General features: G+C 38.6%; 1 protein-coding gene across 9 annotated transcripts; it reads left to right on the top strand.

Annotated features, from left to right (window-relative positions):
* The first annotated feature begins 1,462 nt into the window (after positions 1-1,462).
* On the top strand, positions 1,463-27,982 carry LOC132858822 (NACHT, LRR and PYD domains-containing protein 3-like). Of its 9 annotated transcripts, XM_060889316.1 has the most exons (15): positions 1,500-1,581; positions 1,735-1,853; positions 2,414-2,530; positions 2,688-2,804; positions 3,253-3,307; positions 3,957-4,161; positions 4,447-6,190; positions 8,905-9,078; positions 10,626-10,799; positions 13,955-14,128; positions 14,467-14,640; positions 15,934-16,107; positions 26,203-26,376; positions 26,589-26,765; positions 26,920-27,982. In XM_060889316.1, the coding sequence occupies exons 2-15, from the start codon at positions 1,801-1,803 to the stop codon at positions 26,954-26,956; spliced, it is 3,549 nt and encodes a 1,182-aa protein (XP_060745299.1). In that variant the 5' UTR covers positions 1,500-1,581; positions 1,735-1,800; the 3' UTR covers positions 26,957-27,982. The 9 variants fall into 9 exon arrangements, with proteins under 9 accessions (XP_060745300.1, XP_060745299.1, XP_060745301.1 ...); XM_060889317.1 differs by lacking the exon at positions 1,735-1,853 and having other exon boundaries at positions 1,463-1,581; XM_060889318.1 differs by lacking the exon at positions 14,467-14,640.

Here is a 27,982-nt window from a genome sequence, read left to right as displayed (position 1 = left end):
ATACTGTGGTTCAGTCCAGTATTAAAATCTGGTCGCAATTCAGGAATAATTACAAGTTTGCTTCAGCCTCAACCACAATGCCTATAACGAAAAATCACTTATTTCCCCCTGGCCTGACTGATGCTGTCTATATACAGTGGGAAAACTATGGCATTAAAAGTTTTAAAGACCTGTATAAAGATCGCCTTTTCTCAAGTTTTTCCACTCTGTCCTCTGAAATGAATCTCCCGGCTGCTCATTTATTTCGCTACTTTCAGGTTCGGCACTGTGCTTTGTCTCTCTTCCCTTCCCATCCTTCACTTCCTAATACTCAACTTTGGGAAGAGTTGCTGTCTCTTAAGCCCAACAAGAAATCTATTATATCAATAATATATAAAGAGTTAATGGATTTAGACACCTATTCAACAGCTAAAATTCAGAGGTCTTGGGAACAGGAGCTAGGAATAACTTTTTCAGATCAGCGATGGGAAAAGGCATTATCATGTATTTGTTCCAGCACATCCTGTGCAAGGTTGCAACTAATTCAGTTTAAGGTATTATACAGGGTTCATTATTCAAGGTCTCATTTATCTGAAATTTTTCCACAGATAACCGATCAATGTGAGCGGTGTCACGGTACCCCATGTAATCTTGGTCACATCTTTTTCTCCTGCCCTAGACTTCACAACTTCTGGAGCCAGTATTCCATGATTCTCTCAAAAGTTCTTAGAATTCAGGTTCATATGGATCCCTTCTTAGCTGTATTTGGACTCCCAGTTAACTCTGTGTTAACTGACTCTGCTCAGGCTGATATATTGGCATTTACGTCACTTGTGGCTATACGGTGCATCTTACTTCTCTGGAAAGTCTCTAAAACACCTTCAGTTTCTGTGTGGCTCCAGAATGTGATGTCATTGCTTAAACTGGAAAAGATAAGGTTTTCAGCCAGGGGTAACCCTGAAAAATTTCACCATAAATGGGGCGCTCTCATGGAATATTATAAATCGCTACAGACACTACAATGTGATTGATTCTGCCTTCCCCCGTACTTATTTTTTTATTTTATATTATTTTATCTTTTTTTATTATTATCATTTATTTATTTTATTATTATTTTTTTTTTTTTTATTGCATGTGTCTCCTGTTTATGCCTTTTTTCCTTTACTTACTGTTTTATTGTGTTTTAAAATAACAAAAATTTAAGGGGAATACCTGTAAACTGTTTGACTGTTTGTGATATTTCCTCAATAAAAAGATTTCAATAAAAAAAAAAAAAAAAAAGAATCATATTCATCAAAGCGTGTGTGTGTGGGTGTGTATGTGTGTGTGTGTATGTGTGTGTGTGTCTATCTCCTGTTGTTTAAATTGCGGTTGGCAACTCAACTACAAGATGCATTTTCTTTTCCACCACCTGCTGGATTGGAGCATAGAGTACTTCGTGTGTGTGTGTGTGTGTGTGTGTGTGTGTGTGTGTGTGTGTGTGTGTGTGTATCTGTGTCTCTGCCCTCCCCCCCTCTGCAGTATAAACTGTAGTGAAAGCGAAAGTCAGCAGCTCCATTTTGTGACGAGTGAAAAATAAAAGATTTCAGGAGTAAAAACACAGTGAGTATCTAAAGCTCTAATATATAAACACACTGAATTGACTCTAGATGCAGAAGAGTTTTGTGGGTTTGTACTAAAGCTTTAATGTACACAGGTTGTTTTATAACTTGATAACGTGACTATTTCCTGTAAGTGAACTCTGTGCTGATTCAGGGTTTAATTTAACACACCGATGGAGTGAAGTAAACGTGTGTCCTGCTGTAATCTGGAGTAGGAGACATGACCTCCAACATGAGTGTGTCTGGAAAACAGGACTTAAAGAAAGACGAAAGGTGACTCACTTTTACATTCACCAGCAATAAATACACACCGTCTCATGGGAACTCATCTGTATCTCTAAACACTCACTAGTCAACACAGGAACTCAACTTTGCTTTAAGGTGTTTAATAGCAGTGAATATATCACTGATCTGATCTAAGAACAGTTTAGACAAATCATTCACTGAGAGAAGAGTAAAAAGGACTGTGTAATGTGCAGCATAAGAGCAGCATAGCTTTGTGTCAGTGAACTCTACAGGCTTTAAGACCCAGCTTAGTCAGTTAGCTGTGATTGGGACTCCTGATATCAGTGTAATTCCTGACTTATGAGGCCTGTCTCCTGTTTGAATAAGTGTACAGACTTGATCTGAATTAAAAAGATGAAATTATTGGTGTTTAATGATGATCAGCATAGTATTAGTGAGGATAGTGAGGTGTTTTACAGTGTTTCACCTGATCAAACTCACTCGTCTCATTATGAAGCCCTTCATGAGCTTTATCAGGTGTTGAAGCAGTTAACAGTGCTGAGTCAGCAGAGTATTAATTATTGCTGATATTTCTGTTGTAATTCTAGAATGATGAAGAGAAAGAGATCAGACTCACCAGAACCCAGCTGTGTGTCCATGAAGAGTGACGCGTCAATGGATCATCTATTTAACTTCAGTGAAAGAGAGAGTTCTACTGATGTGAGGTCAGTATAGTGAGGTGTTTTACAGCAGTGTTTCACCTGATCAAACTCACTCGTCTCATTATGAAGCCCTTCATGAGCTTTATCAGGTGTTGAAGCAGTTAACAGTGCTGAGTCAGCAGAGTATTAATTATTGCTGATATTTCTGTTGTAATTCTAGAATGATGAAGAGAAAGAGATCAGACTCACCAGAACCCAGCTGTGTGTCCATGAAGAGTGACGCGTCAATGGATCATCTATTTAACTTCAGTGAAAGAGAGAGTTCTACTGATGTGAGGTCAGTATAGTGAGGTGTTTTACAGCAGTGTTTCACCTGATCAAACTCACTCGTCTCATTATGAAGCCCTTCATGAGCTTTATCAGGTGTTGAAGCAGTAAAACACTAAACTGTGCAGTGCTGCAGCTCTCGGACTGGGAGTGAGGAAAACTGCTTTAAGAGTTCAGTTCAGTCTGCAGTCCCTGAGCTGGAGGGTCTGTGGTGCTACAGAAGAACATTTACACCTGGGACATTAATGACAATATAAAGATTTTATTCATTTATTCAAACATTTGTTTCTAAACAAGTTGGTGTCAGTTAGGAAATCCTGAAATCAGTGTATTGTGTTAAGAGGATAGTGTTAAATATCTGTCTCTGTATTTATTAGTGTGTGATTTGTGCAGCTATGAATACATCCATATATATCCAATACGTCCATAATCACATGATGTGTTTTGTTTGTTCACAGACCACAAATGAAGAAATCAAACATCAGGAAAAATCAGCTGGAATCCATATTCAAGGTGTGTGTGTGTGTGTGTGTGTGTGTGTGTGTGTGTGTGTGTGTGTGTGTGCATGTGTGTGTGTGTGTTTTAGTGTGTAATGTGTTTTGTGATCCCTTGTAATGTTTTGATGTGCAGCAGCATTATTGGTAATCAGTTATATGAGTAATCAGTATTTCAGTTCTAAGTTTAAATGTGATAATAAAAAGAGACTTCTACTTTCATTCATTCATTCATTCATTTTCTACCGCTTATCCGAACTACCTCGGTCACGGGGAGCCTGTGCCTATCTCAGGCGTCATCGGGCATCAAGGCAGGATACACCCTGGACGGAGTGCCAACCCATCGCAGGGCACACACACACTCTCATTCACTAACACAATCACACACTACGGACAATTTTCCAGAGATGCCAATCAACCTACCATGCATGTCTTTGGACCGGGCGAGGAAACCGGAGTACCCGGAGGAAACCCCCGAGGCACGGGGAGAACATGCAAACTCCACACACACAAGGTGGAGGAGGGAATCGAACCCCCAACCCTGGAGGTGTGAGGCGAACGTGCTCACCACTAAGTCACCGTGCCCCCAGACTTCTACTTGTAAATTACAAGCATCTGTCACTGTAATATGATAATGTTTGGATCTGTTCCTGTGTGTTTCTACCCAGGAGCTGGAACACAAAGTCATCACTCTGATAAAGAATGAGCTGAAGAGGTTTAGGAAGCTACTGAGTCCAGATTACCCAGCATGCACTGAGAGGGAGGTGGAGGATGAGGAGGATCTGCACAGTGTCAGAGAGGGAGCGCTGAAGATCACACTGCATGTCCTGAAGAACATGAACCACTCAGATCTCGCTAACACACTGTACAACAGTAAGAGCTCTGTCATGACTTTATTCCATCAGGTTCACTTTAGAGAGAGGAAAAAGGTTTAGATATGAACACTTTTAGTTTTAAATTTAATTTTAGTATCATGTAAATCTGCTGCTTTTCTGTTCTGTTCATGGTCCAGCTTGTGGTTACCTTGTACAATGGTCCTGATCCTTCAGTAATATTTAGTACATCAATCAGGATGAACAGCAGGAACTGAAATAAATTAAAATTTTATATTGAGCTCAGTGATTTTGCATTAAAACATGTTATTACTTTGTTTATTAGAACTCACCTCTGTGTATCAGCCAAAGTTGAAGTCCAAGCTGAGAGAGAATTTTAAAAGAATTAAGGAAGGAATCCCACAGCATGGAAGCTCAGCACTTCTGAATGAGATCTACACAGAGCTCTACATCACAGAGGGATGGAGTGGAGACGTCAATAATGAACACGAGGTGAGACAGATTGAGACAGCGTCCAGGAGACCAGCAACACAGGAGAAACCCATCAACTGTAATGACCTCTTTAAAGACAAGTCCATCAGAACTGTGCTGACTAAAGGAGTTGCTGGAATTGGAAAAACAGTCTCTGTGCAGAAGTTCATTCTGGACTGGGCTGAAGGAAAAGTAAATCAGGACGTCACCTTCATGTTTCCACTTCCCTTTAGAGAGCTGAATCTGATGAAGCAGCAAAATCTCAGTCTCATGAATCTTCTTCATCATTTTTCCCCAGAAATAAGAAAACTAGAATCAATAGACTGTGACTCCTACAAAGTGGTGTTGATCTTTGATGGTCTGGATGAGTGTCGACTTCCTCTAAATTTCCAGAAGAATGAGAGATTGTGTGATGTGACAGAGTCAGCCTCAGTGGATGTGCTGCTGACGAACCTCATCAAGGGGAATCTGCTTCCCTCTGCTCTCCTCTGGATAACCTCTCGACCAGGAGCAGCCAATCAGATCCCTCCTGAGTGTGTAGACCAGGTAACAGAGGTACATGGCTTCAGTGATCCTCAGAAAGAGGAGTACTTCAGGAAGAGGATCAGTGATCAGAGACTGGCCAATAATATCATCACACACCTGAAGTCTTCAAGAAGCCTCTACATCATGTGTCACATCCCAGTCTTCTGCTGGATTTCAGCCACTGTTCTAGAGAGAATGTTGGGTGAAGCAGAGGGTGGAGAGATCCCCAAGACTCTGACTCAGATGTTCACACACTTCCTGATCTTTCAGATCAAACAGAAGGACCAAAAGTACCATCAGAAATGTGACCCTGATCCCCAGCAGACCAGAGAGAATATCATGGCACTGGGAAAACTGGCTTTCCACCAGCTGGAAAAAGGAAACCTGATCTTCTATGATGAAGACCTGAGAGAGTGTGGCATTGATGTCAGAGATGTGTCAGTGTACTCAGGAGTGTGTACCCAGATCTTCAGAGAGGAGTTTGGTCTTAACCTGGGGAAGGTTTTCAGCTTTGTTCATCTGAGTGTTCAGGAGTTTCTTGCTGCTTTATACACGTTTCTCTCCTTCATCAGCAGAAATGTAACAGAACATCAAACCTCTAACCTGTCTGATCTCCTCAGGAGTTCAGTGGACAAGGCCTTGCAGAGTGAGAATGGACACCTGGACCTGTTCCTCCGCTTCCTTCTGGGACTCTCACTGGAGTCCAATCAGACTCTCTTACGAGACTTAATGCCACAAACAGGAAGCAGATCTCACAGCAAACAGGAAACAGTGGAGTACATCAAGGAGAAGATCAGGGAGAATCCATCTACAGAGAAATCCATCAATCTGTTCCACTGTCTGAATGAACTGAATGATAATTCACTAGTGCAGGAAGTACAAACTTACCTGAACAGTGGAGGTTTCTGTCGTCTCAGAGGAACCAGTCTCTCTCCTGCTCAGTGGTCAGCTCTGGTGTTTGTGTTATTGAACTCAGAACAGGAGCTGGATGTGTTTAATTTGAGGAAATATGATCGATCAGATGAATGTCTTCTGAGGCTGCTGCCAGTGGTCAAAGCCTCCAGAATAGCTGAGTGAGTATTTTTATTTATAAATGTATTACTGCATGGTTTATTATTTTAATGTAACACTGAACTGCACTGTTTGGATTAATGTTTGTTAATAGTTACTCTAATCATCTTTAAACAAACCTCTGGTACTTTTACAGGAGATTGTTTCACTTTTTACACTAACATGTTATATCTGAACTGAGGTCTGGGCCACATGGACAAAATCTTATAACATCATATGAGTCATTTTATAGCTTTTATATATGAATCATGAAACATTTAGTGTTCTCTAAAATTGATGTAAAAACATCTATACAAAATAACTGCATGCATTTAAGAACTAAAGACATTTCTTTAGACTTTTTCTTTTCTGTTTATTTTGAAAGTGACATTTAACAGAACTCTCACAGATGAGAAAAACATAAGACTGACAAAATGGGATCAATATGGATAGAAAATATAAAAAGTAAATATTAAAACTCTCTAATGTCCTTCAAGTATCTCTTTATGTTTAAGTTCCTCATCTTTTGTTCTGTGTGACAGTGTTGTGGGGAGATTCACTCTGTCATGGCTTTTTTCCTCAATTGTTCTTTCTAATAAAAATAAAACATAAATGCTTTTTAAAAATTTACCCCAATATTAAGGAAAAACAAAAGTCTCCTTCAGTCTGCAATACTCCTAAACTTTACCAAGGACTGAGCTTTTGGTAAATAAAACATCAATCATCATTTTGGACCTCGACACATTGGACAGACAAAGTGGGAAAATGTTCAGCTTTATCTTTTTATTTTGTTAGAAACAAGCTAACTCAGATGAGTGATGAATATTTTCTTTCTCTAGCACTGATCTGTTTGTAGAGGATGGGTTCATTTTGTTCTTTGCTTATCAAGTGTACAAGCAGGTAAAAAAAGAGAGGATGAATAATAGTCACAGGTGAGAGTAGTGTCGTGACCGCTGTTATTAAAAAGTCCTGTTTTGTTCTTCTTGGAGCTCAACAAAGACACCAAACTGTTAATGACCGATCACATTCTTGTTCTTGGATCGTGATTTTTGTTAATCTGTTGTAGTTGAATTATAGAAACAGTTTTTTGTCTGGTTCACTGCATGTGGTGAAAGCAGACAGTGAACACAAAGACGGTTGCATGTGACAGTCGGTCAGGTTTATCACCGTTATTGTTGAAGAGACGTCAGGTTTCGTTCTTTCGATCTTTCTGTGGATTTTGGAGATTTTAAGCTGTGAACTGTATTTGTATTTATAAGCAGATGTAGTTAATTTATATTTTTGTTGTACAACGTTAATAACAGACTGGTTTTGTTCTCTGTTCATCATTAAGTACTGATAAAATATTACACATTGGGCTAAAGGTTTACAGACACTGAGATCTAATATCACTTGAGCACTTATTTCACTGTGAACAAAATACTGAATTGTACCATACTGGAAAGAGTGGAGTTGGATTTTCTTAATTGTATTGGATATGGTCTTGTATTTAGCTTAAGTTGAGTTTTATAACTGAGTTACTGAGGTGAATTAGGTGCTAACTTGTTTTGTCTAATACTGGGTAAAAACAATAAATTGAAAGGTGTATTATGATTGTTTCTGACACATTTTTTTTTAATACTGGGGCTAAAGTGTGTTCCATAAGAAAAGACAATAATGACAGTTAAATTGTTGAAGTTAACTGATGTGTTTTGATTTTGACAGCTACCTTGGAGTCGGACGTCTCACTTATACCTTGCTAGGTTTGGGGAGGTTGTGCTGTTCAAAGCTAGTTCCACACTGTGTATTATACAATATACACTACACTCTTCAGGAAGTACCTGTCACTTATAGCCACCTGAAGCCCACCTACGTACACAAATCCTTTAGTGTAACACACAGTAGTGGTGGTGTTGTGTTAGATTTTTACCTACAAGGTGGGTTAGATTTCCCTGCTATGTGTATAGTCAGTGTTTTAGATTTAACAAACGAATATGTCTGTATGCTGACCCATCTAAAGCTAATACTTTTGTATATACAGTGAAACTCATTTTAAGGTAAGAAGTTTGACTTTGTTTATTTCTGATGCTGCGTGCAGTCGTGCTGATGTGATGTCACTCTGTAAACAGGGAAGGTGCTCAGATTTGAGAAGAAAACCCCACATTCACTTCTCAGTTGTGGAGGCATGAAAGACATGATCCCATTTACTCTGTTGAGAAAAGAAGGGTTCACTAAGTTGTGTTGAAAAAGTAACAGTGACATCTGTAGTAAACAGTACAATGTTCTTTCTAGTATCCTTTATTTACATTGCTTATGATAGATGATAGATTTTTACACATCTATATTTCCTAAAAAAAATGTAAATCATAATCAAGAATCATTTATATAATCTTTCTCTTTAGTTTGGATTTGTTTGGATGCATGTGAGCACTCCACCTGTACTCAGGTCCACACCAAACATCAAGTTGTAGAAACTTGAACACAGATCAGAGTGTAGTGTTTGTAGGCTACTCACTCTCACATGTGTGTGTTATGTACATGACCTAATGGTGTTATAATAAATTATAGCTGAGAGATTGTGGAGTGCAGAAAGACGTCCCTGCTCCTGTAAATGTGCTGATGTGGTGTCCTGTCCTCTGATTTGTATGTGTGACACAAACACACTGACATTTCTGTTACATCTTCAACTCTAGCTGGATTATGGCTGTGTTTGTGTGTTTGAGATCAGTGTTTTGATTTTTCATCATTTCTCTTTCAGTCTGTGTAACTGTAATCTGACAGAGGAAAGCTGTAGAGTTCTGTTCTCAGTTCTCAGCTCAAAATCCTCCAGTCTGAGAGAACTGGACCTGAGTTACAATGAACTGCAAGATTCAGGAGTGAAGCTGCTCTCTGATGGACTGAAGGATCCACACTGTACACTGGAGAAACTGAGGTACACATATCCACACACACCCACCCACACACACCCACCCACACCTTTAAATTTTGAGGAATAATTATTTCTATAGAACTTATATAGAATCTAGAATCTACTTCTATAGAATATATATATATATATATATATATATATATATATATATATATATATATATATATATATATATATATAGAGAGAGAGAGAGAGAGAGAGAGAGAGAGAGAGAGCAGCCCGTCTCCCATACTGGACCTGTGTTGGTTCGAGGCTCAGATCTGGTCAAGTAGGATTAGTTAGTCTTATTTATCCCTTTGAAAACCACTAGCCACAGTATCAAGCCTTGTTTACAGATTTAAGTTTACCATTTGTTAACTTTATTATTCCTTATATTTATTAAAGTTTAATGATTTATAGCATTTATTGGTAATATTAAGTGTAAATAGTAGTTATATGCTATTGGTACTTATAAATAGTGGCAGATACTATTTGCCCCTCAGTATTGTTGTGCATTAAACATTATGCAATTATAACAGAGTTTAAATCATTATATTTATAAACAATATTAAAAGGATGATAACTTATTGAGAATGAACCCAGGTCTCTGGTGACAAAGCTGCACATACAGTAGTACACACTCAACACCTCACACCACTCGGCCACTGTATGTGCTAAAGTTTCATACAGTCACTGTTTTATGCATGACTAGGAATATATTTCATTACTTTATCCAACAAACTAGTGCGGAGATTTCTCACATTATTAAAGCTATACGTTAGCAAACATCAGTAAGGCATTTTTTTTTAACATTTATTAAATAAAGGCTTATTGAGTTTAATAAAATTAAGATTGTTACATTTTGTAAAGTCTTATAAAAGACTGAATAGGAGCTTAGAATGTGAGAGGTTACAACATGAAGCATTAATTATCCTCTAAATATATTCACATAGCATTGTTTTTAAATAATTTCATAATTCTCTCTCTCTCTCTCTCTCTCTCTCTCTCTCTCTCTCTCTAGTCACCCATCATTTCAACATTTTTTGTTTTTGGTAGTTTATTATATAAGACCATTTAATAATTAAAAATGACAGAGGTCTGGATCTCTGTGTCCTCATAACTTACTATAGCCATAAATAGGACATCAAATGAGTAAAACGTACACAGACTATTTAAACCCCATTTGTGAAAGTTTGAAGTATATAAATATTGTAACAGAGAGTACTGAATATATATATATAATGCTCATGGTTTTAGATGTACAGAATAACATGTCTGCACAGGAGTTCACAAAGATTTATATACAACTAAAGTATATAATCTGAAAGTTGAGAGAATTAAAGAAACCAAGCATGTTACTGGCTTCAGTATATGTGACAGAGAATTACACATGACTGAACTCTATTGGTCATGTGTTTTCGGCACTAGAGAATGTGATGTGGCGAGAAATCGCAGGATCCTTTTCTCTGTGATGCGCATTCTTACTTCTGTACACAGATGTTCATTTTATATTTTTATCCTTTATTCACTATCAGAGAAATAAATTAAACACTTCATCATTTCTCTTCCAGTCTGTTTCAGTGTAATCTGACAGAGGAAAGCTGTAGAGTTCTGTCCTCAGTTCTCAGCTCAAAATCCTCCAGTCTGAGAGAACTGGACCTGAGGGGCAATGAACTGCAGGATTCAGGAGTGAAGCTGCTCTCTGATGGACTGAAGGATCCACACTGTACACTGGAGATACTGAGGTACACACAAACACACACACACTCTCACAACAAACACACTCTAACACACACGGACACACACAGACACACACACTCATGCACGCACGCACACACACACTATATTAGAGGTGTATATTGTTTAATTGTTTAAGTCTGTGATGCTCGACTGGGTTCATGCTGCATTTCCTCTGAATAACAAACACACACAAAAATTACAGATTTTCTGTTTACTAAACTAAAAAACACTAATCTTTCAGTTCTGTAATCTGTCCTTTTGTGTAATTTGTACTTTTATTATACAATGTGTGCTCAATCTATCAACTTTTAGTTTCTGAACTAAACACCAGTAAAAGACTGTTACGACCCCGAGTTAAGTCTAGGGAGTTCTCAGGTTCAGCAACTAGTGATGACCAATGTGGCTGTGAATGGATGAAGACTAACTGGTTCTGTATGATAATTATTATAAATTGCTGACAACAGTAATGCCATATGCTTGTAAGGTACACAGTAAGGACACACTGCTTGTGGAGAGTTTTTTCTTTACTGTACAAAGTGGTAGTCATATTTACAATAATATATACACAATTATATACAAATGGTTTGTACGTCTACAACAGGCGGGATTGCATGAAAATCGGCGGCGCCAAAGAAAAGAAGCAAACAGAAAGTCAAAACCCGCTTGCCTAACACTGCTTTATATTAGTCACGCTTATCTTCAAACAAAAGTGAAACCAAAATCCTAACTCCGCTATACTTGCCTCGCTAAGTAAAATACAGGAGGCACTGCCCCTTACCTGAGGTCTCTAGACACGGAAGAATCCTTCTTACCTCTTCCAGCCCCGTATGTAGAACAATATTGTACACCAACAACATAAATCGCAACGACACAAGACACAGCAGAAAACTTCCCAACAACTCTCACAACACACCAACCAACAACCCAACAAAGAGTTGACGCGACGTTCGCGCTTTTATGATGGTGTCCGTACGCTGCAGATTACTAATTATTATTATTATTATTATTATTATTATTATTATTATTATTATTATTATTATTATTACAGATTATTAATCCACTGTAACAAAAGCATTTAAAACACACCTGCAAAATAGGTGCCTTGGCACATAACAAAGACTTTTTCTTTTCTGTTTATTTTGAAAGTGACATTTAACAAAATCTCACAGATGAGAAAAACATACGACTGACAAAATGGGATCAATATGAATAGAAAATATAAAGAGTAAATATTAAAACACTCTAATGTCCTTCAAGTATCTCTTTATGTTTAAGTTCCTCATCCTTTGTTCTGTGTGACACAGTATTGTTGGGAGATTCACTCTGTCATGGCTTTTTTCATTAATTGTTCTTTCTAATAAAAATAAAACATAAATTCTTTTTAAAAAATTTACCCCAATATGACTGAAAAACAAAAGTCTACTTCAGTCTGCACTATTCCTAAACTTTACCTAGGACTGAGCTCGTGGTAAATAAAACATCAAACATCATTTTGGACCTCGACACATTCAACACATTTTTTGTCTGGTTCACTGCATCAGAAGATGGTGGATGTGGTAAAAACAGATGGTGAACACAAAAACGGTTGCATGTGACGGTCAGTCAGGTTTATCACCGTTATTGTTGAAGAGACTTCAGGTTTCGTTCTTTCTTTCTTTCTTTCTGTGGATTTTGGAGATTTTAAGCTGTGAACTGTATTTGTATTTATAAGCAGCTGTAGTTAATCTATATTTTTGTTGTACAACGTTAATAACAGACTGGTTTTGTTCTCTGTTCATCATTAAGTACTTATAAAATATTACACATTGGGCTAAAGGTTTACAGACTCTGAGGTCTGATATCACTTGGGAACAAAATACTGAACTGTACCATATTGACAGTTAAATTGTTGAAGTTAACTGATGTGTTTTGATTTTGACAGCTACCTTGGAGTCGGACGTCTCACTTACTGTACCTTGCTAGGTTTGGGGAGGTTGTGCTGTTTAAAGCTAGTTCCACACTGTGTATTATACAATATACACTACACTCTTCAGGAAGTACCTGTCACTTATAGCCACCTGAAGCCCACCTACGTACACAAATCCTTTAGTGTAACACACAGTAGTGGTAGTGTTGTGTTAGATTTTTACCTACAAGGTGGGTTAGATTTCCCTGCTATGTGTATAGTCAGTGTTTTAGATTTAACAAACGAATATGTCTGTATGCTGACCCATCTAAACCTAATACTTGTGTATATACAGTGTAACTCATTTTAAGGTAAGAAGTTTGACGACTTATTTATTTCTGATGCTGCATGCAGGCGTGCTGATGTGACATCACTCTGTAAACAGGGAAGGTGCTCAGATTTGAGAAGAAAATCCCACATTCACTTCACAGTTGTGGAGGCATGAAAGACATGATCCCATTTACTCTGTGGAGAAAGAAGGGTTCACTAAGTTGTGTTGAAAAAGTAACAGTGACATCTGTAGTAAACAGTACAATGTTCTTTCTAGTATCCTTTATTTACATTGTTTATGATAGATGATAGATTTTTTAGTTCCTAAAAAATGTAAATCATAATCAAGAATCGTTTATATAATCTTTCTCTTTAGTTTGGATTTGTTTGGATGTATGTGAACACTCCACCTGTACTCAGGTCCACACCAAACACCTGAACCAGTGTGTATGTAAAATCAGAGGTCTGGAGGTGACAGATTTGTACCTGTACGAGCACAGAGAACACACACCAACTGTTTTAGTCTCTCTGTGAAATCCAACATATAACTGACTGTAAAGTACGACTAGTATTGTTATGTTATTAACTGGTAGTGTACAGCTGTATAATTGTTTATTTTCTGTAATACAATGCACTGTATCTGCAGTGTTGGTTGTAGAAACTTGAACACAGATCAGAGTGTAGTGTTTGTAGGCTGCTCGCTCTCACATGTGTGTGTTATGTACATGACCTAATAGTGTTATAATAAATTGTAGCTGAGAGATTGTGGAGTGCAGAAAGACGTCCCTGCTCCTGTAAATGTGCTGATGTGGTGTCCTGTCCTCTGATTTGTGTGTGTGACACAAACACACTGACATTTCTGTTACATCTTCAACTTTAGCTGGATTATGGCTGTGTTTGTGTGTTTGAGATCAGTGTTCTGATATTTCATCATTTGTCTTCCAGTGTGCGTAACTGTAAACTGACAGAGGAAAGCTGTAGAGTTCTGTTCTCAGTTCTCAGCTCAAAATCTTCCAGTCTGAGAGAACTGGACCTGAGTGAGAATGAACTGCAAGATTCAGGAGTGAAGCTGCTCTCTGATGGACTGAAGGATACACACTGTACACTGGAGATACTGAGGTACACATACACACACACATACACACACACAAACCCACCCGCACACACACACACACACGCACACGCACACACACCTTTAAATTTTGAGGAATAATTCTAATCACCATATCTTTATTTCTTATAATAATGGTGTTATAATAAATTGTAGCTGAGAGATTGTGGAGTGCAGAAAGACGTCCCTGCTCCTGTAAATGTGCTGATGTGGTGTCCTGTCCTCTGATTTGTGTGTGTGACACAAACACACTGACATTTCTGTTACATCTTCAACTTTAGCTGGATTATGGCTGTGTTTGTGTGTTTGAGATCAGTGTTTTGATTTTTCATCATTTCTCTTCCAGTCTGCGTAACTGTAATCTGACAGAGGAAAGCTGTAGAGTTCTGTTCTCAGTTCTCAGCTCAAAATCTTCCAGTCTGAGAGAACTGGACCTGAGTTACAATAAACTGCAGGATTCCGGAGTGAAGCTGCTCTCTGATGGACTGAAGGATACACACTGTACACTGAAGAAACTGAGGTACCCACACCCACACACACACACACCTTTAAATTTTGAGGAATAATGTCTGTCAATTTACAAAATGCAAAGTGAGCAAACAAAAAAAAAAAATCTAAATCAAATCAATATTTGGTGTTACTACCTTTTGCCTTCAAACCAGCATCAATTCTTATAGCTACACTTTCACAATTTCAGGGATTTGTAGGATTATAGTCAGGTGTATGATCAACCAATTATATCAAATAGGTGCTAATGATCATCAAGGTCACACATAGGTTGAAACCCAGTCATGAACTGAAACAGAAACAGCTGTGTAGGAGGCTTAAAACTGGGTGAGGAACAGCCAAACTCTGCTACTAAGGTGAGGTTGTGAAAGACAGTTTCATGTCATGGCAAGATTGAGCATAGCAACAAGACACAAGGTAGATATGCTGCATCAACATGGTCTATCCCAGACAAAGATTTCAAAGCAGACTGTGGTTTCAAGATGTGCTGTTCAAGCTCTTTTGAAGAAGCACAAAGAAACGGGCAATGGTAAGGATAAGGAAACTTAGTGCAGCAGATGAAGGACACATCAAGCTTATTACCCTTCGAAATCAGAAGATGTCCAGCAGTGCCATCAGCTCAGAACTGGGGACTATCTAAACCCCGTTTGTGAAAGTTTCAAGTATATAAATATTGTAACAGCGAGAACTGAATATATATATATATATATATATATATATATATATATATATATATATATATATATATATATATATATATATAAAATAATGAGTAAAACGTACACAGACTATTTAAACACCATTTGTGAAAGTTTGAAGTATATAAATATTGTAACAGAGAGTACTGAATATATATATATATATATATATATATATATATATATATATATATATATATATATATATATACATAATGGTCATGGTTTTAGATGTACAGAATAACATGCCTGCACAGGAGTTCACAAAGATGTATATACGACTAAAGTATATAAATTGAAAGTTGAGAGAATTAAAGAAACCAAGCATGTTACTGGCTTCAGTATATGTGACAGAGAATTACACACGACTTAACTCTATTGGTCATGTGTTTTCGGCGCTAGAGAATGTGATGTGGTGAGAAATCGCAGGATCCTTTTCTCTGTGATGCGCATTCTTACTTGTCACATCTGTACACAGATGTTCATTTTATATTTTTATCCTGACATTAGAACCTTGTGTTCAGGTAGACACTTTATTTCTCACTGATGGAAACACCACAATTCACTATCAGAGAAATAAATCAAACACTTCATCATTTCTCTTCCAGTCTGTGTGACTGTAATCTGACAGAGGAAAGCTGTAGAGTTCTGTCCTCAGTTCTCAGCTCAAACTCCTCCAGTCTGAGAGAACTGGACCTGAATAACAACAAACTGCAGGATTCAGGAGTGAAGCTGCTCTCTGATGGACTGAAGAATCCACACTGTACACTGGAGAAACTGAGGTACAGTACACACACACACACACACACACACACACACACACACACACACACACACACTCACACACACAAACGGACACACGCACGCACACACACACATTAACACACACACTCACACACACACACTCACACACACGGACACACACAGACACACACACTCATGCATGCACGCACACACACACACACACACACACACACACACACACTATATTAGAGGTGTATATTGTTTATTGTTTAATCGTTTAAGTCTGTAATGCTTGACTGGGTTCATGCTGCATTTCCTCTGAATAACAAACACACACAAAAATTACAGATTTTCTGTTTACAAAACTAAAAAACACTATTCTTTCAGTTCTGTCATCTGTCCTTTTGTGTAATTTGTACTTTTTATTATACAATGTGTGCTCAATCTATCAACTTTTAGTTTCTCCTCCCAACACATTTTAGATAAAAATGATAATAGAGTAAATAATCCACCTCGGTCACATTCATTACACACGTGACCGTGTCTGTAACACGACTGCTGATGACGTACACCAGACACATCACTGAAACAGGATAAAAGATTATAGTCCTACAGTAATTAAGCTCTAATTAGGGGGTTGTGTCACTCTGTATCACCTGAATCTACAGCACTGGACTCAGTACACTTCATACCATTCTGTGTGTTTTTTTTTTACCACCAATGGTTGTGTTGTTGCACTCAGTTACAAAAGTGTCTAAAACAGGGGGAGTCACGTGACTGACTGAACATGATGGCTGGTTAGACCATTTGTTTGTTAGACACATTAAAATCTCACTCTGATATTCAATGTTTTTTCTTTATACAACCCTCTGAGCCATTCTTTATGCTGCTAAGAAAGAGCTCTTCATCACTGATGCTCAAAAAAATATACTTTAAACTTCAAATAAATTATGGACAGTGGTTCACCTTATTAGTTTTAATTAATATTTAAGATTTTTGTATAATCTATGCCACAGTCTTGTGTTTTAACAACAAAACTGAATTAGGAAACTAACGAATTATTAATGTTTAGTCAAATAAGTATAATTACTTTCCTTAACTTAAAATGGTTCAGTTGTCTGTACGTTTTCATCTTTTAAAAACTCTTCAAATATTTTTCACTAAACCAACATAAGAACATCTTATTCAAACACCTCATTTAGATTATTGACAGTGGTTCCATCCAATTAGTTCAACTTTAACACAAAGTTTTTTATTTCAAGTTCACACACAAATGCTTTTCTTTGTATAGTGTTAGCGTTTGTACTTTATTAGATTGGTTGTTGCCATCTAGCTCCAGAAACAACTTCTGTAGTGCTTCAAAAGTATACCTGAGTTCTGTAGGGCAGCACAAGTTCAGTGCATATATCAGCCCTATCAGCTTGGCTGTGACATACACTACATTGTTGAGATCTTCAAGAACTCTCACACCCTCCAATATCACTCCAATATCTACTGGGCAATCTTCAATGTTTGAACCTTTTATAACAAACAATCCCAACACAGTCTTCTTGATCGAGTCCTGAGTCCTGGGCGCATCTTTATCCTACAGAGGAGAATTACAATGATACAGTTATTCAAAATTCATGTGTGTTAAACGATTTAGTCACCCTTGTGTTATTTAAAACCTATATATAACTATTCTGTAGAAGACAAAAATATTAAGAAATGTCTCAGTGGTTATGTGCCCATACAGTACAATGGACACAAAAGTCAATGGGGTTCAGTGTTGTACAGTTCAAACATGTTCTGCAGGAGAAAGCAAATCAAACAGGATTGGAATAACATGAGAGTGGGTAAAAGCTGAAATAATCTTTAGGGGGCTCGTTCACCCAAAAATGACATTTCTTTCATTACCCTCATGTCATTTCATGCCACCCGCTGACTTCCATTATATACTGTAGACACAAAACCATTGAGACATCTCAAAATATCTTGTGTTTCACAGGTGAGTCATATACAGGTTTTGAATGACATAAGGGTGAATCAATTTGAATGACAATATTTGGGTAAACGATCCCTTTTACTTTACTACAGCATTTCACATAATTGTACAACAAAAAGCACAAGGCAAATTTTCTTACCATATACTGCTTAATACACTCCTTAATACTCCCTAGCAGACCGTCTGCTAGGGTCTTCATTAAGATAGACACAGAGATTTGGGTATACACTCTTGCTTTACATCAGTGTATTAATGAATTATAGCTTTTACATTTTTTTCCAAATCAAAGACACACATTTACTTAAATTTCTGAATGCAACAGTATTTTTATTTAAAAAAGACAAAGAGCAAAGACACTTAACAACTTTTCTAACTCAAAGATGTGCCACTTTTGCAGAAATACCTGTGTTGTGGTAACGATTAGGGTTTTAATTCTTTGCACAAGGACACATATGCTTTGCAAACATCTTTATACATTTTGAAGAGTAAACAGCCATCTTGGCAACACCATTTGTGGTACAGTGGTACTGTTGTTATTCGCTCAAATTCTGCAAAAACCTATAATAGACAAAGAATAACTGTTACCATGAAACACATTAAGTTTAAAATATATGTATAATAATATTCACTTAAAAATGTTCACCTACCTCTTCTTTTCTGAAAAGAACAGGACATCTGGTTTTGAAATCTGTCAGTGACGTGGGGATAAAACAGACTGAAATGCAGGATAGCTAAAAGAAAACAGGGTTTATTAACTAAAACAAAACACAGAACTGGAACATGAACTCAAGACAAGACGACTGCTGCTCAAGGCAACACGGATCAACTAAATACTAATAACAATCAGACACATGAGGAACAGGTGTGCAGAGACAGGGAGGAAGAGACAAGGGCGGGGCAGACATGTGACACCAAACATACACAACTGCACATGGCCAAAGTCCGGGCTGAGTCCTGGCAGTACCCCCCCCTCGAGGCGCGGCTCCCGACGTGCCAATCTGTCTTGACAGTCCCGACGGAGTCCGGGGGGGGTGAGGCACATGGCAAGGAGGGTGGGGGAGCAAGGCACACGGCGAGGAGGGTGACAGGAGCAAGGCACATGGCGAGGCAAGTGGGGGGAGCAAGGCACATGGTGAGGAGGGTGGGAGGAGCAAGGCACATGGCGAGGCAGGTGGGGGGAGCAAGGCACATGGCGGCGCAGCAAGAGAGGGCCGAGCGAAGTCCACAGCCGAGCAGAAGGGCCGAGCACAACCCCTAATGCACCGCAGCCAGAACCACATCTCAGAAACCAGAAAAGGGGGGGAGGGCGGGGAAGAAAAAAAAAGGGAAAAAAGGAGGGCGGGGAAAAAAAAAATTCTCCTCCTCAGAGCAAAAAATTAACAAAAATATCAAGGCCAAAACACGAGACTGCAACACCCCCCGCGGACAGGAAGTGGGGCGGCGTCCTCCACGGAAACTGGAAGTGAAGTGACGTCCTCCACCGGACAGGTGCGAGGCAATGTCACAGGACACCGAAAAAAAAAAATAAGGACTCGGGCTGGTGACATGGGCCGCAAAACAAGTGAGGTGGTGCCCCCCGCGGAGAACCAGAAGCGGAGCGGTGTCCCTCACCAGAACAAAATGCGGACCAACAAAATGCGGTCACCAAAACAACAAAAAACAAATGTCCAGGGTAAAAAAAAAAAACAGTCTAAGAAAAAAAAAAAATACTCCCACAGAGCTGCTGCTATCCTGCTGGGTCTTAATGTTTTTTTAATGTTTTTTTCTTAATGGCGGAATCCTTCTGTCACGAGACGATGGGATAAAATAGACCCAAATGCAAAATAGCATAAAAAAAAAACAGGGTTTATTAACTAAAATAAAACACAGAACTGGAACACGGACTCAAGACAGACAAGACAACAAAACACAACAGGGGATTCCACGCTGCTCAAGGCAACGGGGCTCAACTGAATACTAATAACAATCAGACACATGAGGAACAGGTGTGCAGAGACGGGGAGGAAGAGACAAGGGTGGGGCAGACATGTGACACCAAACATAAACAACTGCACATGGCCAAAGTCCGGGCTGAGTCCTGACAAAATCTGCTATAAGAGGCGATTCCTTGACCACCTCATGCCTCCTAATTGAAAAAGTCTTGGTCATGAGCATTCATACATTTTTTTATTGTTCTTCTTTATTATTTCAGACAAAAGTGTTACTCTGATCGCTTCAAGAGTTTTGGGTGTTTCCCCTTGTGGGAAGGACGTGCAGTAGTTTTGTGTTTTTGTACATGATATGCAGGCCTGGAAATTCCGTCTGTTTTCTGCTTGAGCGAGTTTACTGTAACTTCTGTATGGCCAATGTTTCTTAGTTTTGTTCTATAGTTGCCAAGTTTATACTTTAAACTGGCTTTCCATCCACTGCATAATAAAACAAGGGTGCTTTTTAAGTGTTTGAGTCACCAAATGCAAAGGACCAACAGTGAATCAGTATGTTCTACAAAGAATATCACTATTGTTGAAAATGCAGTAAGCACAAATGCCCTAAAGTGTTCTTGTACCATCCACACAATCATCTCATTATGAAGCACAATGTCACTTGAACTATACAAATTTGGACAATTTTTCCAAAGTCAAGGAGGCCATTTGTTGTTTCATGTCCCAGGATCATATCGTTTCTGAATTTAAAACCCTTGCTAGAGACTCTCTTAGCAATATGTACTTCCAGCATATCTGGGTACTTATTTTTGATCACCTGGGCTACCTCTGTTTGCAAAACATCAAGAGGAACTGTGGAGGCATCAGAAACATCCAGTGTACATTTTTCAGTAGATTTCACGTGGTATGAAATCATTAGCTGATATTTTACAGCAAGTAATAGGGGAATGTTTTTGAATCAATTTGTGTGTCACACAATCTGCTTAAAATTGCTGTTCTTTGCTTCGCAGCACATGGCCCATAAACCAACAAGAGGACCAAATGATTTTACCATTTCAGTGTAATTCTCCAAAAGATGGTCCTTTTGAAGCTTGACATCAGGAATGAGTTCTTGGTATCTCTGTCTGTGTTTAGTGTTGTGTGTTTTGCCTTTAAAATGTACAAGGAATTGCATGTGCCTTGTTCTTTCAGTCTTCCCACTTGTAAGAGAATTGGATAACAGATTTATTGAGGCTTTCCAGTGTGAAGTATTTCTTTGATATATGTAAAGTCAAGCATCTACAAGTTCAACAGGCACCACACTCTCAAAAACATCATGCAGCACATCTGGAAGATAAGCAGATAGAACGTTGAAATGAGAAAGATACTTAGTAAAAACACATTCACTTTTCACTCCACAACAGCTTCTGCCACTTTCCTGTATTTATTTCACATGCTCTTAAAGAAGATCTTTATTGCGAAGGTTAAGTGCACCAGACCAAACTTTTTTTTGACTGGACATCCAAACTCTTCCCCAAACAAAATTGACAAATTAATTATCCTAAAAAGCTTTAGAAGGGGGGCACGGTGGCTTAATGGTTAGCACGTTCGCCTCACACCTCCAGGGTCGGGGTTCGATTCCCGCCTCCACCTTGTGTGTGTGGAGTTTGCATGTTCTCCCCGTGCCTTGGGGGTTTCCTCCGGGTACTCCGGTTTCCTCCCCCGGTCCAAAGACATGCATGGTAGGTTGATTGGCATCTCTGGAAAATTGTCCGTAGTGTGTGTGATTGTGTGAGTGAATGAGAGTGTGTGTGTTCCCTGTGATGGATTGGCACTCCGTCCAGGGTGTATCCTGCCTTGATGCCCGATGACGCCTGAGATAGGCACAGGCTCCCCGTGACCCGAGGTAGTTCGGATAAGCGGTAGAAGATGAATGAATGAATGAATGAATGAATGGAAAAGCTTTAGACAAAGTCAGCCATGCCATGAGCTGTTGTCTGCTGCTGCACAATGAAGAGTACCTTTAAGGAAGGTTCCAAGAAAAGGAATGAATAACTTATCTTGCTCTAATGTCGAATGTCCTCTAAAAATGATCCAAAATGCAGTGGCACGGCTTGTTTTCAACCTGCCAAAGTTCTCGCATACCAGCCCGCTGCTGCGATCCCTCCACTGGCAGGGAGGCTCCACTGGCTCCTCAGGTAGCTGCACGCATCAGATTCAAAACACTGATGCTGGCCTACAAAGCCAAAAATGGACCAGCTCCCTCTTACCTCAAAGCCCTCATTACTAGTCGCACTGCACCCTCCGATCTACAAGCACTGCTCGACTGGTTCCAGCATCTCTCAGGGTAAGAGGCAAGTATACTACAAGACTCTTCTCTGTTCTGGCACCAAGGTGGTGGAATGAACTTCCCCTAGAGGTCTGGAAAGCTGAGTCACTGGCTGTTTTCAAACGGCGGTTGAAGACCTACTTATTCAGGAAATACTTCAACTAGCACTTCTTTCCCTCTCTTTTGCATTTATTAAAAAAAAAACCAATAATGTAACTTTGTACAATGTTTTAAACTCATGGTATCTTAAGTATGTAACCTAGTGAACCAGCATTAATGTATCCAATGATAGAGATTTAAGCACTTATGTACGTCGCTCTGGATAAGAGAATCTGCCAAACGCTGTAAATGTAAATGAATGATCACCTTTGCACAGAAGTGTCAAATAGATTGACAAAAGGCATGAGTGGGAACCAGGGAGAAAATTGCTCAAAACCAGTAAACAGCAAAAAGCTTGTGCTCCTTTTGGGATGTGCCCAATGTGTAACACACCTCGAAATCATCTGCATATAGTGTCAATAATATTGTTAAGTCTTTCCCAGACAGAATATTAATTTATTTAAAGAAGGTACCATCCTGAAATGTCCTATAATAATGGTTCTCATGATGTGCTGAACTAGTTCTTGTTTTCTGATTATCAACTACTTTGTCAACAATGTCTTTCTTGGCAAAGACCCACTGCAGAGATTTTAATATTCGAACATTCTGAAAGGTGCTGCTCTGTTTTTCATCAAGACAATATTCAATAGTTTACACAATGCTAAAATTATCACTGGCTTCACAAATGTCAACATCTTCAGGCTCCTGTAATTGTTCAGAGATGGTTACTATGCCAGGCTTAAGATAACTTAGCGAATATTGGTTGTGTTTTCTGTTTTTATGTGATTTAACAGTTCCATATACATTTGACTGGAAATCACAAACTGAAAACATGCAATGGACAGTTTCATTCTTCTTTAAATGACTGTTTATGTGAGCAAAGTAATTTCTTTCTGAGGAAAGTCCACTGTATGCACACAAATGACAAGTAAAGATTTTTTGAGTGAGGAAGAACAGTCTGTTTCACCCCTGGTATATTAACTACATGGTGAAGTGATGCTTGGTCTTCTCCCAGCCCATGTCCACAGCACAAGATAAAGGTATTATATGTTCCTACTCTATTCTGCCACACTGAAAATTACAGACAGAGATCCCTTTTGCACCTTTAGTTCTTCCAATGACGTGGAAAGATTTCTGAATTGACATGAGAGCAGAGCATCGACTGCCAAGCTAACCATGGACCGCTCGGCTAACAGTGCTTTGAGTGTGGAGCTGCAGCCTTTTTCAAAATTTGGTCCATACTGGACTTTAAACTGAGGGGCGCACGGTGGCTTAATGGTTAGCACGTTCGCCTCACACCTCCAGGGTTGGGATTCGATTCCCGCCTCCACCTTGTGTGTGTGGAGTTTGCATGTTCTCCCCGTGCCTCGGGGGTTTCCTCCGGGTACTCCGGTTTCCTCCCCCAGGTCCAAAGACATGCATGGTAGGTTGATTGGCATCTCTGGAAAATTGTCCCTAGTGTGTGATTGAGTGAATGTGTGTGTGTGTGTTCCCTGCGATGGGTTGGCACTCTGTCCAGGGTATATCCTGCCTTGATGCCCAATGATGCCTGAGATAGTCACGGGCTCCCCGTGACCCGAGGTAGTTCGGATAAGCGGTAGAAGATGAATGAATGAATGGACTTTAAACTAGCCAGGTCTCATACCTCATAGTGTAGTGAATTAACTTTTTTTTTATTATTCATAACGTAGTTCAGGCAGGCTATACAGTAGGTTAATTCCTAGCTTTGGCCTGCTACAATAAGAATGCTTGATACACTCATCTATAAATGTTCATTATAGGCCTAGCTGGTTCTGGCACACTGGGCTGACTGTGCTTTACTGGACTTGCTAAGGCTAGCTGTGGTAACTACAGAGAAGAAAACTGACCACCTTCTTATAAACACTACAGTGAACTGACTTTTTATTGAACTTGAATGCTCAGCTCCATGTAACTTTAGAAAGCAGGCCTCAGCTAAACCTTGAATGCTACTGTTAAGGAAGCTTGTTTATTTTGGTCATTCCATTGTACTGTATTTCACTGTACAGTATGTAGGTTTATTCCACAGGTCGATCTATCTTACAAGTTATTGGTTAGTTTACATTGTTGGACTGGAATCTTCTTGAGTGGTCCATATTGGTCACAGTCCAGTCTCGGGTTATTATTTAGTTTACATTTTTGTTGTTGTTTGTGTTTTTCATGTTCTGACTTGTCTTTAGTGTTTGTGTTTGTGTGTGTTGTTTAGTGAGGAACAGCAGCTTCCTCAGTTATGTTGAGTAGTGGATCCACTCACCTTATATATTGTTTAAAAGCACTGTCTCATTTAAAGAAAGATTGGTGCTGTGGGTTTATTTCATCTGTTTAGTGGTTTGTTGTATAATACACAGTTTGGGTGAAAGTTATTGGTGTTGTAAGGACTCTGCCCGGACTCTGGCCACATGCGTTTGTTTACGTTTCTCATCACGTGTCTGCCCCGCCTTCGTCTGCTCCTCCCTGTCTTCACACCTGATCCTTATTGTGTCATTGTCCTTTTTTGTATTTAATTGTGCCGCGTTGCCTCGTGCAGCGCGGCATCTACTGTGGTCTTAGTTCTGTTTAGTCCCGTCTCGAGTCTGTGTTCCTGTTTTGTGTTCTGTCATTAAACCCTGTTTATTTATGCTATCCTGCGTTTGGGTCCGCTCTGTTCCGTGTTCATTACAGGTGTTTTTTGTGTGTTTTCTGTTATATTCTCTGTTATTAGCCCAGATTGTGTGTAACCAGGTTTCTCTGAGGTGTGTGTACACTTTCATTTCAGCTAATCACAGATCTTGAGAAGTGATATTCTTTTCTCCTCTCCACAACTTCTTTCTTCTGCCTCTTTAAACAGTTTGTCTAAGTAAGACACCAGATAGACATATAACTCCTCCTTGCTGAAAAAAGCATATTTATTAAAGTTTATGACTGAATTTGAGGAATTTATTAGCTTTAACAGCAACATGGTGGAGGACTGTAGGTTATTATGGGATGTAGTTAAAGACTCCATAATCTGTGTAATGCTAAATCTGTTAAATTACAAAACCTTCAGGAAATAAGATTAGACAGTCATGTAGAACTCTGCATACTCTAAAACACTTTTTGTTGAACTGATCTTCTTTTAATGACTTTAGAGAAATGTATAACATTTATAACAAATAAGTATCATTTGAGCTTAAAAATGTTTAGCACAGATTAATTAAAAACATTCATAAAGATGCTCATCTTGCTCAAGGTGAAATATTTGACTTTTTTTATTTTTTAAGAATATCCTTTTTTTTTTGTGCAACTCATATTCATTTACATGTTTATTGATTTGTGCATTTTTGTTTATTTATTGTTTATTCTTTTGCTCCTGCCATGAATATAGCACTTGATGCTGAACATGGAGTTAAAAATTAACTCAAAAAAGTTGTATGCAAAGGTTTAGGAACTCCTGGCAATTTCCATGATTTTCATTTATAAATATTTGGGTGAATAATTTGGAATAATTTCTATAATACTTTATTTTCTGTAATAAAATGCACTGTATCTGCAGTGTTGGTTGTAGAAACTTGAACACAGATCAGAGTGTTTGTAGGCTGCTCGCTCTCACATGTGTGTGTTATGTACATGACCTAATGGTGTTATAATAAATTGTAGCTGAGAGATTGTGGAGTGCAGAAAGACGTCCCTGCTCCTGTAAATGTGCTGATGTGGTGTCCTGTCCTTTGATTTGTGTGTGTGACACAAACACACTGACATTTCTGTTACATCTTCAACTTTAGCTGGATTATGGCTGTGTTTGTGTGTTTGAGATCAGTGTTCTGATATTTCATTTGTCTTCCAGTCTATGGGAGTGTAACCTGACAGAGGAAAGCTGTAGAGTTCTGTCCTTAGTTCTCAGCTCAAACTCCTCCAGTCTGAGAGAACTGGACCTGAGTATCAATTTACTGCATGATTCTGGAGTGAAGCTGCTCTCTGATGGACTGAAGGATCCACACTGTACACTGGAGATACTGAGGCACACACACACACACACACACACAGTTTTAATAAACACTACAACATCCAGTTCTCCTCTCTAGTAACTGTAATTGTAGTGATCTGATATATTGTCATTGTTGTGTGTGTGAGATGGAGAGTAAATGTACTGTATATAAAGATTTTGTGTAGTTCATGTTTTCAGTACTAAAACTGAGTGTGTTAAGTGTAAGAAGGTTTTCTTTCTTGTAGGATGCGTTACTGCAGTATTACAGATAAAGGCTGTGCTGCTCTGGCTTCAGCTCTGAGGTCAAACTCCTCATCACACCTGAGAGAACTGGATCTGAACAATAATTATCCAGGAGAATCAGGAGTGAATCTGCTTTCTGACCTACTGAAGGATCCACACTATAAACTGAAGACACTACAGTGAGTTACTGACTTACTGTCTCTTTACTGTATGATATTGAGTAATATTCACTGTGTGCTGTAAAATGTTATCTAATGTGTGTATTTATGCTTCTGTTGTTCATAAGCAATGTGTTTAAATTTGTCTGTAATTCTGTCCTGTTGTGTTTTTCAGCATTAAGGATAATAAACTCACCACGTCTGGTGTATGACAGGAGTCTCTCCTCAGACCTTTTTTCCAGGATAAATCAGTTATGGTGGTGAAGCATTAGAACACGTCCCACATTTCCAGCAGTTTGGGAGCTGAATCATTCATATTCAGATGTAGAAGATCCATAACAATAACTGACTGATCACATTAGGGCTGAAACGATTCCTCGAGTAATTCAAGTAACTTGATTACAAAAATTATTCGACGCAAATTCATCTGCCTCGAAGCCTCTTTTAATTCATTTTAAAGCTCACACCATGTTCTTGGGCTGCAAAATGGAATGGATAACAATGGCAATGAGCAAAGAGAAAGAACAAACAGGAGACAACGACGGAAAATGTCCAAAGGAAACATTGCTTCAAAGCGCAGGGCAAGACTCAGTTCTGAGCATGTTGATATTCTTACCTTTCTTCATTGCAATCACATTGAAGACTTCACATCACTTTAAAGACTTTTAAAGCACACACACGTTGAGAGAAAGAGAGAGAGGACTTTTATATTCTGATTAATATATATACGTATATGCTTAAAGCACTCTGTGTGAAACCATGCATGGACTCTAGGTCCAAGTTCCTGTCCATGTTTTTTGTCTCTTAAATACCTCAAAGCATCCCAAGAAGACAGCAAAGGCTTATGTTGTGCCTGAGCTGTAGATTTTGAATCTTTTAGTTCTGAAAGTTAAGTTGCATGACTTGGCAGTATTTTTGTATTATTATTATTATTATTATTATTATTATTATTATTATTATTTATTTTAATGTATGCCTTAGTTTTGATACTTTAAAAAAGTAATTTGAAAGTAATTTAATTTTTTGTTTTTGCATCTCAGAAAAGGGTTCATATAAAACCCAGAATGTTTGGCACTTAAATGTACTTAATTCTTCTCAGTCAACTTTGTCATTGTTCACAGTACAAGTACAGTCAGAGAAACAATGGGTAATATCTAAATGTTTATTTTTGATAGAAAATATTGTTGTATGCATTGCATACTATGCATTTAAATAATAAAAGTTCATTTCAGTCAGAA

The sequence above is a fragment of the Tachysurus vachellii genome, chromosome 16 (assembly GCF_030014155.1).
Source record: "Tachysurus vachellii isolate PV-2020 chromosome 16, HZAU_Pvac_v1, whole genome shotgun sequence".
In the NCBI taxonomy this organism is placed as follows: domain Eukaryota; kingdom Metazoa; phylum Chordata; class Actinopteri; order Siluriformes; family Bagridae; genus Tachysurus; species Tachysurus vachellii.
This window is presented reverse-complemented; position numbering and strand designations above follow the sequence as displayed.

Coding starts and splice junctions, on each gene's coding strand:
- LOC132858822 (XM_060889316.1), top strand. CDS start 1,801: ATGACCTCCAACATGAGTGTGTCTGGAAAACAGGACTTAAAGAAAGAC. Junction 10,800..13,954: donor TGTACACTGGAGATACTGAG/GTACACACAAAC, acceptor TTTGTCTTCCAG/TGTGCGTAACTGTAAACTGA. Junction 16,108..26,202: donor TGTACACTGGAGAAACTGAG/GTACAGTACACA, acceptor TTTGTCTTCCAG/TCTATGGGAGTGTAACCTGA.